We start from the raw sequence: 15,700 nt of genomic DNA, 5'->3' as shown, positions 1-15,700 counted from the left end.
TTATTTGATGGGAGGAGTATGGTCTGTCCTGACTGCCTGAGCCCTGACTGTGAGAGGGAGGGGGATAACCTCCCATAATGTCAGACCAAAGGAACCTGTTGCTCCATTGATGGAAATATCCCAGAAGTTCACCAAATATGACTCCCTTCTGTCCCCTGGAGGTTATGAGGAGGAATTGATCTCCAAACTTTTCTGAATTATCAAGAATCCCCATTCTTATATACAGAACAGCTCCAGAGAACCAATGGATGTGCCCTGACACCTCTGCAACGTATCAGCACTTCCCTGCTAATGTAGCAAAGCGCTGATAGGTTGTTGCACTCTATATGCAAATCAGTTTGAGAGAAAAAGAAAATAATCAGAACCCGCCTGACTGCTCCAATATGAGTGGAGCTTAGCAAGACAGAGAAACAAACTTCGAAGAGGTGCCGCCGTCTTTCATGTCCACTATGAGTGAACATTTAGGATTTTCTAAAGTGAAACCACACATCGGATCTGCTTTAATTGGTTCCTCCAGCCCATTCTTTCCACCAAGTTTCATTGATTGATAACCTGCACCAAAAACACCCTTAATATCTCTCAGTTGGAAAGTCACATTCGCGGGGGTTTGGTTACTGCCTCAAGATTCCGTCATGATTGAAAAAGTTTCATAATGTAACTTTGATGTAACATTACAGTTAAAGAAATGTAAAATATATTCACACCTAGACACCTCAGGTCTCTCCACTGATATTTGCACAAAGCAATTTAAAACTACCCTATAGATAAAAAGAAGGCCTAGTCTGTCACACTGACATTTTGTGTCTATAGGCAAAATAAGTTAATTGTCTAAATCGGTGGAGGTTTTTAATATTAAAATACCGAAACTGTATCGTTATCGTAGCCCAAAAACCATGATACATACTGAACCGTGGCCACACTGTACCACTGCATCCCTAGTACCAGGCTGAGTGAAATCTGCCACCCTGTTGCTACACAATCACGTTCTTGACAACTGATAGCTGCCAGACTCACTGTGCTGGAAACACATTAAACCCAATGAGGAAAATGGCAGGATCAGAATGGTCATCTAATGCAAATCTGTTGCCTGTATGTAATGCCCAACATCAAACCAACTAGCACTGACTTTAGCTCATGTTAGTTCTAACTAATGTTCTCTGTCCTCAATAAAGATGTGGTGTCCTCATAAGCAAGGCAGGCAGCACTTTCCTATTTGAAAAGTAGGCTCTTACACTATGCCATACATAATGGAACAGGAAAACTGCAGCTCTGGAGCTGATGAGAGTCATGTATTGATCTGTATGGTCACAGGATACACAACAGCACATCATCCCCTAATCAACTCCATCCTTTCCACTCACTGTCTCTTCCTCACACACACATATGCTCAGTCATTCTATCTCTCTCTCCCTAATGAGCTGTTTATTGAACAAAATATGTTGTTACTTTCATTGTGTCCAAAGAAAAACATGCACACACAAACAGACACACACACACACACACCTGTCTAGTCATGAATTAAGAAGGGCAGATAGTAGAGTGGGGCATTAAGAAGTGCAGATATTAGTGTAGGGCCATAGGACAATAAAAGAAGTGGACAGAGCCACTCTGTAGGACGTGGATGGAGTGAAGTGAAGCCTATTTGTACTGTGCAACAACAAAGTCAGTTTGGTGACATAAGCGTGACGTTGAGCAACGGCGAATTAGAGTGCAGCTTTTGATCGGTGATTTGTTTCATTATAATGGTAATCCAACAAAACATCACTTAATTGACCGATCCCAAGCGCTGCCCCTCTTTCACTATGTCACAGTGAGGACCTCGTCGACCTCGGTCAATTGACCGATCCCAAGCCCCGAAATTATCCAGCATACACTGTTGTGCTCGGCTAAATGGCACTGATGTCCCCCATGTTGAACACTCGTTCTCTCACACCCCACCAAACTTGTCCGACGTAGCAACAGTAACTATAGGGACTGACAATGGGAGGTGGGGCTTCGGATTGGTCAATTGTACTCATGTAACAATACCAAAATCTCATAATACAATAATACCTCAGTAGCAATCCACAGTACAATATTTATTACAATATTACAATATTTCAATACAATACTTTTGTAAGTCCATGGTAGGATATTAATTATGATATTTTTTTTAAATATTTCTTGAAAAAAAAAAAATGAAGACATGGAAAGAAGTGTCTGCAGTGTCTGCATCCGTCTCTGTTTCTCCTCTCTTGACACAGGGAAATGGAAGTGCTTCCACATTTCATATTTACAGTAAAAGCCGCTGGAGCATCCAGAATTTCAAAATCTTTGAAATCAACATCCATCAGGGTGTTGAGCTCAGCTTGGAGTAAGATTTGTGGGTAACTCTTTACGGTAAGGGTACATGAATTATCATAAATTCTTGCATGAATTAATTTATGATTTATGCATTACTTCATTCCTTTATATCTGATGAATCATCAGAAATTGACATGAGTTAATAATCTCTCATTCATGACCTCATGCATGAACAACACATCAACTAAAGCATTAGGTACAGTGGGTACATCATTGTGATTTCTTAAGAATGATCATCATGATTAAATTAATTTAAGGTTAATTACTGTACTTATGAGTTTGACATGTTTGCGTCCCCTCAACTAAAGTTATGAATAATGGCATATGTTTAGAGAACTGCACAAGTTGTGTTCAAATCAGTTTGAGTAGTGATTTGGCAGTACATTTTTGGCAGAAAAACTAAATCATCATGATCATTCTTAATAAATCATAATTACAATGCATGAAAATTCTGTTCTTCCTAGGCATCTTATTACAGTGCATGAAAATACACTGTACTGTTCTTCCTTGGATTCTTATACTTATTATTCTTCTAACCAAAATTTCTCTGTTTAATTCAGCTTGAACCATTTACGGTAGAAACTTTGTTCAATCTTTGTAGGTCTACTTTGTAGGTCAAACGTAGGCCTCTATGGACATTGTTGCTATGTATTTTTTCATTTTTGTAAACTTTACACTTTTGAAATATTTGGCATAAACAAGCTAAAATTTCCCCATTGTAAATAAATAGGTCGAAACTTGGGGAGGTTAAACTAGTGACATCACAGTGGTAATCAGCTATCTGCCACATTTGTACTACTGTAACTTCACTGAATCAATGTCAACCTCTGACGTTGATCCCAGTCTTTTGGCAACCACAGTAAACACTGAAACTCAATATCCTGCTTCATGTAGGCTACAGCCAGGATAAATGCTATTACATAATATCAGTCTAATTGGCAACTACGATTAATAACACTAACGTTATTGTGAAAACCAAACTTTCACAAGATCTAGATGGGCATGGCCAGTGTAATTTCTTTCCCTGATAGCTGACCATTTCAAAACCATATAGGAGGAGTTATGCATATCGACAGTAGTAATGTTAAGGTAACTGGCTATATGACTAAGGATGGCAGGTATCCAGCCAGCTCTCTAGCTGTGATCAGTTAGCTTATGGTTGTCATTTGCAAGTTATGCTATAATCACATTTAAGACAGATCCGATTGAATGCATCATCATTATTGCACTTCATCGTACTTGTTAACTGACCTGGTGCTTGGAGTAGCCCGATAGGTCTTCTTTCAACTGCAATGTGAAAACCTAGCTTTCTTCCTCTTTTGCACAAGTACTGTGCTGTGTGCTACATAAAATTGAGCGCCAGTATTTTATTAAAGGCACTCTAAGCGATGTTGGGTAACCACTTCTGTTGACGTTCAAATAAAACAGAGAGCCAGCTCACTACTCCCTCCCCCTCCCTCCGGTGCAATTAAAACTCTCCTAAACGCGCATCTCGTCTGTGATTTGCTGGAACAGTTTATGTTTTTATGGTCCAGGTTGGACCAAGTGTTTTTTGTTGCCGTTTTTGGAGCCTGGGCTGTGTTTTTTTTACAGTGTAGATTGATACTTTATTGATCTTGAAGAAGAGCATTGATATTGAAGAAGAACAGGAACCTCAGCAAGTACTTCGACTACAGAAATGTGAATTAATGTTTTGGTGGGCCGCAGAGATTTTCAGAATTGAAATTGGGCCTCAGCAGTGTTAAGTTTAGGAACCTCTGCTTTAGTTGATGTGTTGTTCATGTATGAGGTCACAAATGACAGACAGTATACAGTATGAACAGTATGAACTCATGTCAATTCCTGATGATTCATGAGATATTAAGGAATTAAGTAGTTCATAAATAATGAATTAATTCTTGCATGAATTCATGATAACTCATGTACTTTTACTGTAAAATGTTACCAATTTGTGCATATGTGTGTGGGAGCGGGGGTGAGTGAAAGATGATGGACGACTAATACTAATATGCATGCCAACTTACATTTGATGTTAGGCCTTGATAGGTCATAGATGACAAACTATTATGCGTGTTAACTTTTTGGTATTAACAGGCATAAATCAGTAATTAAATGCCATGTCAGATATTTAGATGATAACATGCATACAGGAAAGCTGGCTGTTTCTTTTCTCTCTTGTCTTGTCTGGTGACTTTTTAGATGAGTAGTCTACATATCCTTGCTACAACATGTGGCATGTGTTGTGGTCGTCTCCAAGTCGATTCATCCTTGAATAGTCTGGGGCAGTTGTGGCCTAATGGTTAGGAAATCAGACTGGTGGTGTCTGAAGAGTGGCTAGTTTATTATTAATATTATTATTATTATTACATTACATTTAGCAGACACTTCTTGACCAAAGTGACTTACATACTGTATGTCAGCTTGGGCTTAAGTGCCTTGCTCAAGGGCACAGCGGTGGAAGCCGGGAATTGAACCGACAACTTTCAGGCTACTGCACGCTAGCCCAGCTCCTTAACCACTACACTACCGGCGCCCCCGAGTTTTATCTCCGACTGGTAGGAAATTTGTGTGGGAGAGTGACTGATCATGGTCATATATTTAAGCTCTCTTGAAATTGAAACTAATTTGAAAGAAAAAAAAAGAGAGAGATTAAGGGCCCGTCCCAATACCTCCCCTACCCCTAGATTTTTGCCCTTACCCTCGTTTTTGCGTGTGCACGTGTAGGGCTAGGGTGTCCCATTACTTTAGGGAGCAAGGGGAAGTGCTATTTTCCCCTTAAAATCAACCCTCAAAATATAGCCAGGATCGATGCAGGCTTAAAACGAAGTGGGAGATTAAACTACCCAGGATACCGTGCGAGCTCACCGAGCCGGCCACATTTTTCATATATTTTCGCAAATAAGCATATTAAAATTTCGAACTTTGTTGGAATATGTTAGTTTGATGCACATCTGATGGACTGTTCTCACGAAGCTATCTGACGATGTTCATGATATCTGCTGAGTGCTTTGAGAGAGCCTGCCCATCAAATAACGTTATATATCTGATCTGGGTAGTTTCGTCAATATTTAAGGTGTGTGTTCTGGCATTCACATGAACACGTATATCTTTGTTGATTAACCAGACGTAGATAAACCAGCACAGCCCACACAACAATGACCGCTGGTTGACTATGACAATGACTTTCTGAATGAAAATAGTAGCAGGCTACTACCGGTAGACACGTCGGCGCTGCGCGAGACGTAGGTGAGCACGTTCGCTACGCTAATTTGCATATAGTGGTGTCCCAATTCATAGGGAAAGATCTTCACCTCCACTTCCCTTGTCGAGGGGGCTTTAATGTTGAGGGCAATCAAAACCAAGTGGAAGTTTTAAGGGGGGAGAAATGGGACGGACCCTAAGTAAACAGAATGATAAACTGATTGACACTAGTCTACTTTACTACGGATATTTAAACAGAACCGGCAATGATGATTGTCACACATTCTTCATCATTCCTGCATAACAAATTGCATTTTATCAATGGCAGTCAGAGGCTTTCTGGAGAATCCTCCATCCTCCATCTCCATGTCACCGACTCATATTCCCAGGCTTTCAACCATGCTGCCCGTTGACATAAACATGGAATCAGAGTGGGGCGTGGCCAACAACAGCTCATTTGTATTTAAGGCAACAGGCCCCAGAAACAGCCTATTCTGAAAGGGACTGAAACTGGCCAGTGTGGAGCTGCTGATAAGGAACTTTGCTGCTGATGCAGACATTTTGCACAAACAGCTTCAGGGGCGTGTTTTGTGCAACCCATAGGACTATTTTGACTTGTTGAAAAATAAGCATAATATGAGACCTTTAACCTTGGTAAGGTGTTTTCTGTACTCACACAGGTGAACCTCCATTAGGTTACTTTCAATCCAATCAAACTCCGCGTTGGGGTTTTATCCACCAATTTGGGGGTGGTAACCACAATTATGACTAGATGCCGTGTGGTCTTTCCAGGGAATATTCCTAAGTTTAATTGATTTGAAAAATGTTGTCTTCATCAAAAATGTATAAGTTATTAGTCTAGAAGGGCAGGAAGTGTGTATTAAGAACAGCCACAGAGGGTTTGTCATGACTCATTATAGGTGAGCAGCTCTGATCTATCTGGTGCAGGTAGGAGGGGCAAGCTCTACAGCCTGAAAGTCGAGCCATAAACCCACTTCAGCTGCCATTAGATCACAGGCTGTTTAGTAGGCAGAGGAATCAGACTGTCTTACTGGAACTCACAGTATGGGGTTCCCAAGGGAACTCAGAGTATAGGGTTCCCACAGGAACTCAGTATGGGGTTCCGGTTCCCAAGGGAATTTAGAGTATGCGAGGGCAAGACACACATGCTTTTTTAGTTTTTTTGGGGTGGGGGGATGGAGGGATGGCGGACTGTTTTACTTTTTTAAAGAGACGGATCCACATTGATAAACACAATATTCCAGTAGCTGCTAAAGTTAGTGCGGTAGTGTGTTAATAGTATGTACCCTACGGTAGGGTGTTAATAGCATGTCCCCTACAGTCGCGCCAAAGACATGCAACTTGAAGCAAATCAAGACAAATTCCTTCCCCGTGATCACTTCCTGCGCCTCCTAACCATGCTATAAACTCCATCATGTTAACATTTGCTGTTGATATAGTTAATGTACCCATCCCTGGACAGGAAATGACTTCCATACAAACGTCCTATGGTCATTTCAATTTACGTCCTGATTGGTTTGATGGTCAAACAATAATGATGAAACAATGTTATGTGAGTTTTCCCCCTGCTATTTTCGCAAAATCTTTGACACATTCCGGTTGCAGTAAAAATTAACATGTTTTTTTTAAAATAACACGTCATGGATCCGAAACACTACTTCATGGATCCGAAAACCACTTAGCTTAGCGTGATCCCTGAACCCTCCCCTTTCGATAGACACCAGTGGTACCGGACAACGAGTGTACTGTAAGTCTGGTAAAGTTAGTCATTTCCCAAGGGTGCGTCAGTGGCATGGGCCCGTGCCGCTGGAGTTCTAAGGGTTAACTTATGAGCCTCTGTTTGTTTGTGGGACAAAAGGAAGAGGTTCAGGAAAATTGGACAATTTGATTGTTTTTTTTAGATTATTATTATGATTGACAGACCGGAAAGGTCCATTGTCTAATAAAATGGTCAGCTCAGCACATGGAAGCAAGGCTCTGCTTAACAATAGGGCTAAATTAATAAAGTGTGAGTGTGATCAGCCAAAAACAGGTCATGGGCATCATACAATACACAACAATACAAAACACTGCTGGCTTAAATGGACACGGCATATACGGATGTTTAATTAACGTTGGCATAAAATTCAGAGTATATAGAAAAGTTTAGTCATCACCATAGAACAATGATGCCAGATCCAGCTAGCCTTGTCTGCATTGCAGTGAATGAACTGACTATGGTCACTACTGTGGGATTGATAATCTCTGGAAATGCATTTAAACCATTATCAGACTGGGTGGCTTACATGTTAAGAACCCTTGAGATTATGTTATTACAGTGTTACAGTATTACAGTCGAAATTCACAGTGTAAATATGCTTTAGATGTCAACAGTGATTTACAATGCTTTGCATTGCACTGTGAAGTTAGTGCTAGTAAACAAGTTTAAAGCATAATCCTATGAAAATTTTTGAGGGCTGGTGACTTGACCTTGGGAGTGTTCACCCTAAAGTTATCTAGAGAATCAATGTTGCAATATTGATAGCCTGTAGGCTATGCAGTGGAAACAGAATAGCTAAAGCACATCTCTAGGCTGCCTAAAACACCACGGCATATAAGAATAGAAAAGTTTTACCTATGTCTATCTTACCCCCTCTCTCTTGTCTCTGTAGGTTTCCTATGTGGAGAATGAAACGGTTTTGCTGACATGGTCGTTCTACTCACCAACGGGACACCATTACTCCTCTGTCTGTAACCATGATAACCAGCTGGACATACTAGGCCCTTCACTGACTAGAGGTCACAGAGGTTTGGACCGATTGCATACACCACACAAGAATCATGTAGTGACCCTCTCTTCACCAAGGGGGGCGGGTCGTTTTTTTGTATTTTTTATATTACTTTTTTTTCAACTTTTGTATATTTGTGGATGACTTGGTGAAGAGGACATGGCTCTCCATGCCTCTCCCTACCCTAGTGCCTTGCTATGTTTCCTGGATGGTCTGTCCTGGGGGTTCATCTTCCCCTGCTACTGGCTGGTGAACTGCCTGCTGGGCTCGTGCGTGCCCACCTCCCTGGAGAAGCGGCGTCGCTCCCAGGACCCCTGCTCCTTCTCCTCCCTCAGCGTCCTGGTGGTGGTGCCCCTGTACCTGCTGCTGCTACTGGCCTCGCTGCCTTTCGCTCTGTTGGGCTTCCTGGTGTGGGCGCCGCTGCAGACGGCACGGCAGTCCTACCTCTACACCCACCAGCCAGTCAGTGACAAGCAGCGGGCAGCTGAGCAAGGGGCGGGGCTGGTGCCAGGGGAGTGGCGTCCGCAAGGGCGGAGCTTCTGTTTCAGCAGCGCGAATGTGTGCCTGCTGCCGGACGCACTAGCCCGCTTCAACAACCTGGCAGACACTCAGTCCCGTGCGGGAGAAGTGGGCAGACGCATCCGCAATGGAGCCAGCCGCCCGCAGATCAAGATTTACATCGATTCCCCGACCAACACCTCCATCAGCGCTGCCTCCTTCAGCAGTCTGGCCATGCAGAGCAATGCCGGGGGCTTCAGACGCACATCCTCCCTGGACCAGCGGCCGGAATCAGAGCCTGCTGACAGCTCCGCGGGAGACTGCCCAGTGCACCAGTCGCCAGATGGCCCCATCCACCGCACTGCAAGTCCACCCACTATCGCTACATCAGCAGAATGCCCTGCCCATCCACCAGTAGCCACGCCTCCCATCACCACATCAGCAGAATGCCCCGCCCACCAATCTGTAGCCACGCCTCCCATCACCACATCATCAGAATGCCCCGCCCACCCATCAGTAGCTACCCCTCTCATAACCTCATCAGCAGAATGCCCCGCCCACTCCTCACCTGTTATAGGCTCCGCCTCTGATTGCCCTCTGCACTCAGAACCTCTGCCTTCATCCAATCAGGACACCCAAGACTGCCCTCTCCACCCTTGTAGTCAGAGTGTCCCAGACTGCCCTCTCCACCCCTCAAGTCAGAGTGTTTCAGACTGCCCTCTCCACCCCTCCAGTCAGAGTGTTCCAGACTGCCCTGTTCACCCCTCTGGAGTGCAGATCAGCATCAGTGCACCAGAGGCCAATGGGCGTCAGGAGCCCCCAAGAAACCATCGTCCTGACGCTGACACAGGCAGTCTGGACAGTCGTACCGCCTCCCGTGAGTCTCTCACTCGTTTCCATGGTGATGGCGGCGGAAGTGGGGGTGGTGTACCGTCCAACAACACACTATCACACCGTACCTCTGTGTTCAAGCGCCATGTGGGCCGCAAGCGTCGCCATGGTGATGATGGCTTTGACCATGAAATCTCAGCTTTCTTCCCGGCCAACCTCGACTTCCTGTGTCTGCAGGAAGTGTTTGAGGAGCGGGCCGCAGGCTCTCTAAGGCGGCAGTTGCATCGCTACTTCCCCTACTTGCTTAGTGACGTGGGCCGCTATGCATGGAGGGGTTGCTGCTCACGCTTTAAGTTTCTCAACAGTGGCCTGCTCCTTGCTAGCCGCTACCCAATCCTAGACGCCCACTTCGAGTGCTACCCCAATGGGCGAGGGGAGGATGCGCTGGCCTCTAAGGGCGCACTGTTTGCCAAGGTGAGGATACTGCCAATATCTTTTGTCTTTGTGGGTGCCAGGCTTTTGCAAAATTCCAGAATTGAATTGAAACTGGCTCTTAAATTCCAATTCAATTCTTGAATTTCACTTGCATTTCAATTGAGGTAGCAAACAGGAGGCAGATTTACAATTCGAATTTTGCACAACCCTGGTGGGTGCCACATATGGCCTGGTAAAGTGACTCCATGCAGTGCTGTATTCTTTGGTGGCACTCTGGCATTAGAATATGAAACGCTTATATGCTATGAAACGTTTAGGCTATGAAACGCTTATGCTGTTTCCTCTACCTTACAAGCAAAACAAATCATGGGGATTAACATCTGTAAGGGTTAATAATCGGTTACGATGGTTAGTGCAATCAAAATAATAAAGTATCCAGCTAGTTTAACATTGCCATCTATCCTACCTTACAGAGACAGAGATTGTCTTCATGCCCTCTAAACGTGTGTATGAGTTTCAATGGGACCTTTGTGAGTGTATGTTTGACTGTAAGTGCATGTGCATGTATTTGTTTGTTTGTGTATGTGTACTTTTCTCTTTGTGTGTGTGTGTGTGTGTGTGTGTGTGTGTGTGTGTGTGTGTGTGTGTGTGTGTGTACATATGTATACTGTATGTGTGTGTGTTTGTGCGCAAGTGTCTGTTTGGCTGGCTTCCAGCTTCACTAGGGACAGAGCCCAAGCAGCTCTCTGTCTGTCTGCTATTGATGCCATTGTTGGAGTGACTCTTTCAGAGGGGACAAACTGCTAAGTGCTTCCCAGTGTGTCACAGTCTGTGCAGAGATTAGGGGCATCAGTGTGTGCTGTGTTCTGGGGCATTAGTGTATGTTCTGGGGCATCAGTGTGTGCTGTGGGGCATCAGTGTATGTTCTGGGGCATCAGTGTGTGCTGTGTACTGGGGCATCAGGTGTGTGCTGTGTTCTGGGGCATCAGTGTGTGCTGTGTAGGGTTGGGCACCGAAACCCAGTTGTGCCTGTAGATCGGTGTGCATAGCATTTATTCCTGCAGGCCTGTGGCCATGCATGCGCCCTTAAAATAGCATCTGAATTTGTGCTACTGACTTTAGACCAGGAGGTTCCTGGTCTGTGGCGGAATTGTTTTCTGAAACTGCAAAATATCAACAGGGACACGCCCCCTCTTTTCGCTGAAACTGTGGGCGCAAATGTACCTGTGGAGGGAAAATTCCAATATGCGCTGACTGCAAAATAGGAAAGACAAAAGCGCGAGTAAACAAAGTCAATTGCGCTGGAGTGCAAGATAGAGACCTAGATGTACAAGCTTAAAGCAGAGGGGTGCACGGTTAGTGTACAGTGTTTGACAGCTCACGTGAGCCCATGCCAAGTAGTCTACTTTAAGCAATATCACAAGCTCTTGTTAAAATGTAGCAGTAAACAAAAGGCTATGAAACAGCGACAAAATGACACCTACTGTAGAAGCTCTCCCTAAAGCTGTATAGAGTGTCATAAGCTCAACTTAGAGCTTCTCAACAGGTAGTCTGTGTGCTAGCTCACATTAGAACTTCTTAACTCACTGAACAGATAGTCTGTATGTTAGCTCACCTTAGAGCTTCAAAGCTTCCATAACTCTCTGAAGGGATATTGTGTGTGTGCTAGCTCTTCTTAAAGCTCTGTAGAGCTGTTTATTCTCACTAACTCACCTGTTTCAACCGCAGTAGCCCTCCACCTGTTAATCTATAACTTTAATGGGTGTGCACTGCATGCAATTATACTGTGTTCAGTCATGCAGTCAGATAAAGGAAAATAGACATCTTTTCTCTGTTCCTCTTTTGTTCACCCCCTCTCCCACACATGCACATGCACACACACAAAGTCCATGGAAACACATTTTCACTTTTTGTCACTAAGCCCTGTCTTTGCTAGTCTTGCATTAAAGGAAGGAAAGGGACATGTCTGGGACTGATGTGGATGTGTACTCCTGAGAATGAGGGGAGGGGAGGGTGAGACAGAAAAGGAGGGCAAGAGGAGAGGGGAGAGATAGAGAAGGCAGAGGGGAGAGATAGAGGAGAGGGGAGAGAGAGAGATGAGAAGGGAGGGAGAGATAGAAAAGGAGAGAAAGAGGAGAGGGATGGAAGAGATAGAAAACATTGAGAGAAGAGGGAAAGGTTATGTGTGGAACAAGAATTAATTAAAAATGTGTCCATAAGGAATGCACGCCTAACTAATTAGAGCTTCTCAGACTCAACATTTCTCCCTGTTACAATTATTTAAACAGCACTGAATGTGACTCCAGGTCAGCAGGGTAGAAAGTGTGTGTGTGTGTGTGTGTGTGCGTGTTTCTGGGTGTGTGTTTGTGTGTTTTCTGGGAGTGTGTTTGTATGTTTTTCTGGGTGTGTGTTTGTGTGTTTATGGGTGTGTGTTTGTTTTGTTTGTGTGTGGGAGACTGGGATCTTTCATGACATGTTCAGTCTGGGATTCTCTTGACTTCCTGGGATAAAAGCTCACTGTGAATATAATTAAGTGTTTGTGTGTATGGAATGTTTGTGGATGCAATTTTGAGGAATGAGAAATACAAGTTGCAAAATTGTCCTATTAAACATACAGCCACAGAGAAAGACAGGCACACACACACACACACACACACACACACACACACACACACACACACACACACTGTGTGTGAAAAAGAGTAGTATAGTAATGAGCTGAAGGCCACCATGGTAGCAGGGGAGGTTTATAGTGCTTTAATGTAATTAAAGCTGGACTTGATCTCTGCAGAAAAGCCTGACAAATTTATGATATCCCTTCCCTGAAGCTTGGCACTTACAATGAATGGACTCACTAATTAGCTAAGCTGTTACTTTTTGGATGCAAGTAGATGCTGAAGTGAAGTGCAGTGCCAAACTTTATGGCGTTAGGCATCATCAGCGATTTGTGTAGCTATGAGGGCCCTGCCAGAAGCCTGTGAGGCCAAACTAGCCATCCGTCTCCAAGCTGCTCAGAGGACCACTGCCTGCAACAGACCTGGCAGTCTTTAGAGGCTTCAGGCCACTGGAGCAGAGGTACTATTCAATAGCATCAGAGATATGACACTTGGTTTTCATAGAACAGCATGAGGAATGTGTGCTAATAAAACTCATGCTCTCCTATAGGGATTTGTGTTTTTTCTTTTGTAGAAGGCAGAGAGGGTCACAATATCTCAACCCTCCAGAAGAGGCTCGGAATGTAAATGCTTTGATTAATATTTTGTGATGGGGCGAGGGTCTACAGTGGCATGTATTCACGCAAATACAAAATACCATGGGGTTTGGTATTCTAATTCAGACTCGTGTAATCAAGCCAGGTGGCTTCTGAGGTGAGATGCTGCTGCCTCGGAAACTCTATCTGTGCCAATCTGATTTCTCCTGAAATGGTGTATGTGTAGACTGTAATGACTTAGAGATAGAGGGGATAGAGGCCCAACTGGATCCTTTCACTTTTCCAAGGCTAGATTAGCAAGGGGCCCAGTAGGAAGTGGTGGGTTTCAGGTGCTCACCAAAACAAGCGGTAATAGATAAGATAACAAATACTTTATTCATCCTAAGTTAAGTGTCCTGTGTAAACACAAATGTGTGATAGTACTCCTCTTAAAGCCATAGAAAGACAGACAGACAGTCAGATACACACACACACACACACACACACACACACACACACACACACACACACACACACACACACAAAGCAAGACAAAAAGATAGAACGTCAGTTTGGCATTCCAGTAAAAACGGGAGGAGTTCAAGTTTGATGTTCCTACAGTAGTAGGAACCACCTTCTTTCTGTGTTTCTTCTGTGTGCCACTGAAGGTGCTCTTCAGCTCAACATGCCTATCATTAAGGGGATAAGAAGTGATTTTAGATACTTCAGTTGAACACACCTATCATCGAGGGGATGAGAGGTGATTTTAGATACTCCAGTTCAACACACCATCATCGAGGGGATAAGAGGTGATTTTTAAGACCTACCTCTACCTCTCTACAATGACCATACATCTATTTTCCCCTTGAAAACAAGGACATTGACCCTGCACTTTTGGACAGTAGTGTAATAATAAAAGAAACTAACAAACACTAATTATACCACTATAAACACAGCACAATGCAAAAATAGATAGACTAATGTTAAATACATTAACAAATAAATACATGGGCATTGATAAATGTAGTAAAATATGACACATTCAGAGTATTCATGCAGCACAATGATAAAGACAAAGCAGAGTTGTTGCCCTAAACCTCTCCTTCCACTCATCCCTGTCCTCTCTCTCTTCTACTCATCTCTCTCTTCCACTTATCCCTGTCCTCCCTTCTCTTCCACTCATCTCTTTTCCACTCATCTCTCTCTTTCACTCATCCCTGTCCTCTCTCTCTTCTACTCATCTCTCTCTTCCACTTATCCCTGTCCTCCCTCTCTTCCACTCATCTCTTTTCCACTCATCTCTCTCTTCCACTTATCCCTGTCGTCCCTCTCTTCCACTCATCTCTCTTTTCGACTCATCTCTCTCTTCTACTCATCTCTCTCTTCCACTTATCCCTGTCCTCCCTCTCTTCCACTCATCTCTTTTCCACTCATCTCTCTCTTTCACTCATCCCTGTCCTCTCTCTCTGTTCCACTCATTTCTCTCTTCTACTCATCCCTGTCCTCTCTCTGTTCCACTCATCTCTCTCTTCTACTCATCCATCTCTTCCACTCATCCCTGTCATCTCTCTCTCTTTCACTCATCCCTGTCCTCTCTCTGTTCCACTCATCCCTCTCTTCTACTCATCCATCTCTTCCACTCATCCCTGTCCTCTCTCTCTATCTTTCACTCATCCCTGTCCTCTCTCTCTGTTCCACTCATCCCTCTCTTCTACTCATCCATCTCTTCCACTCATCCCTGTCCTCTCTCTCTCTCTCTCTTTCACTCATCCCTGTCCTCTCTCTCTGTTCCACTCATCCCTCTCTTCCACTCATCCCTGTCCTCATCTCTCTCTTCCACTCATTCCTGTCCTCTCTAGCCTGCAATCCCTGAAGCAAGTGTTACACTTTCCATCCTCTCAGCCCAGATTAAACACCCCCACCCCCCACTCCACCTCCCTCATTTCCTTGGAGTCTGTCAGCTAGGCTGCAGTAAAATAATAAATAACTCCAAAACGAGTGATTTCCAGCCAATCAGAGTATTCATGGCCAAGCTCACAGTTATGAGTCAGTGCCTCACTGAGCAAGAGACCATCTATTTAGATCACACCACACAGAGAGACAGAAACACACATAGCGAGATTTCACAAAGAGGAGGATATGTAGAGTGTGTGACATACAGAAAGGGAGAGTGAGAGGGGGAAGGGTAGAGTGTGAAATACAGAAAGGGAGAGTGAGAGGAGGATGGTTAGAGTGTGTGACATACAGAAAGGGAGAGTGGGAGGAGGAAGGGTAGAGTGTGACATACAGAAAGGGAGAGTGAGAGGAGGAAGAGTAAAGTGTGACATACAGAAAGGGAGAGTGAGAGGAGGAAGGGTGGAGTGTGATATACAGAAAGGGAGAGTGAGAGGGCAGCAGCTCAGAGGAGTTTGTC

At 44.0% G+C, this 15,700-nt stretch overlaps 1 protein-coding gene across 3 annotated transcripts in view; it reads left to right on the top strand.

Annotated features, from left to right (window-relative positions):
* The first annotated feature begins 8,492 nt into the window (after positions 1–8,492).
* The window catches only part of smpd3 (sphingomyelin phosphodiesterase 3), a 19,125-nt gene continuing 11,917 nt past the window's right edge, over positions 8,493–15,700 (top strand). The window contains exons 1-2 of one of the 3 annotated variants that reach the window (XM_076301123.1): positions 8,493–9,121; positions 9,356–10,136. In XM_076301123.1, coding sequence (XP_076157238.1) covers positions 8,493–9,121; positions 9,356–10,136 — 1,410 coding nt within the window. Of the gene's footprint in view, positions 9,154–9,246; positions 10,137–15,700 lie in introns of all 3 variants that reach the window. The other 2 variants (XM_076301114.1, XM_076301106.1) reach the window with 2 other exon arrangements.

This window comes from Alosa pseudoharengus, unplaced genomic scaffold, assembly GCF_046254945.1.
Source record: "Alosa pseudoharengus isolate Yale_2024_CS ecotype anadromous, Long Island Sound unplaced genomic scaffold, YU_APseudo_1.1 YU_APseudo_1.1_scf_10, whole genome shotgun sequence".
Taxonomy (NCBI): Eukaryota; Metazoa; Chordata; class Actinopteri; order Clupeiformes; family Clupeidae; genus Alosa; species Alosa pseudoharengus.
This window is presented reverse-complemented; position numbering and strand designations above follow the sequence as displayed.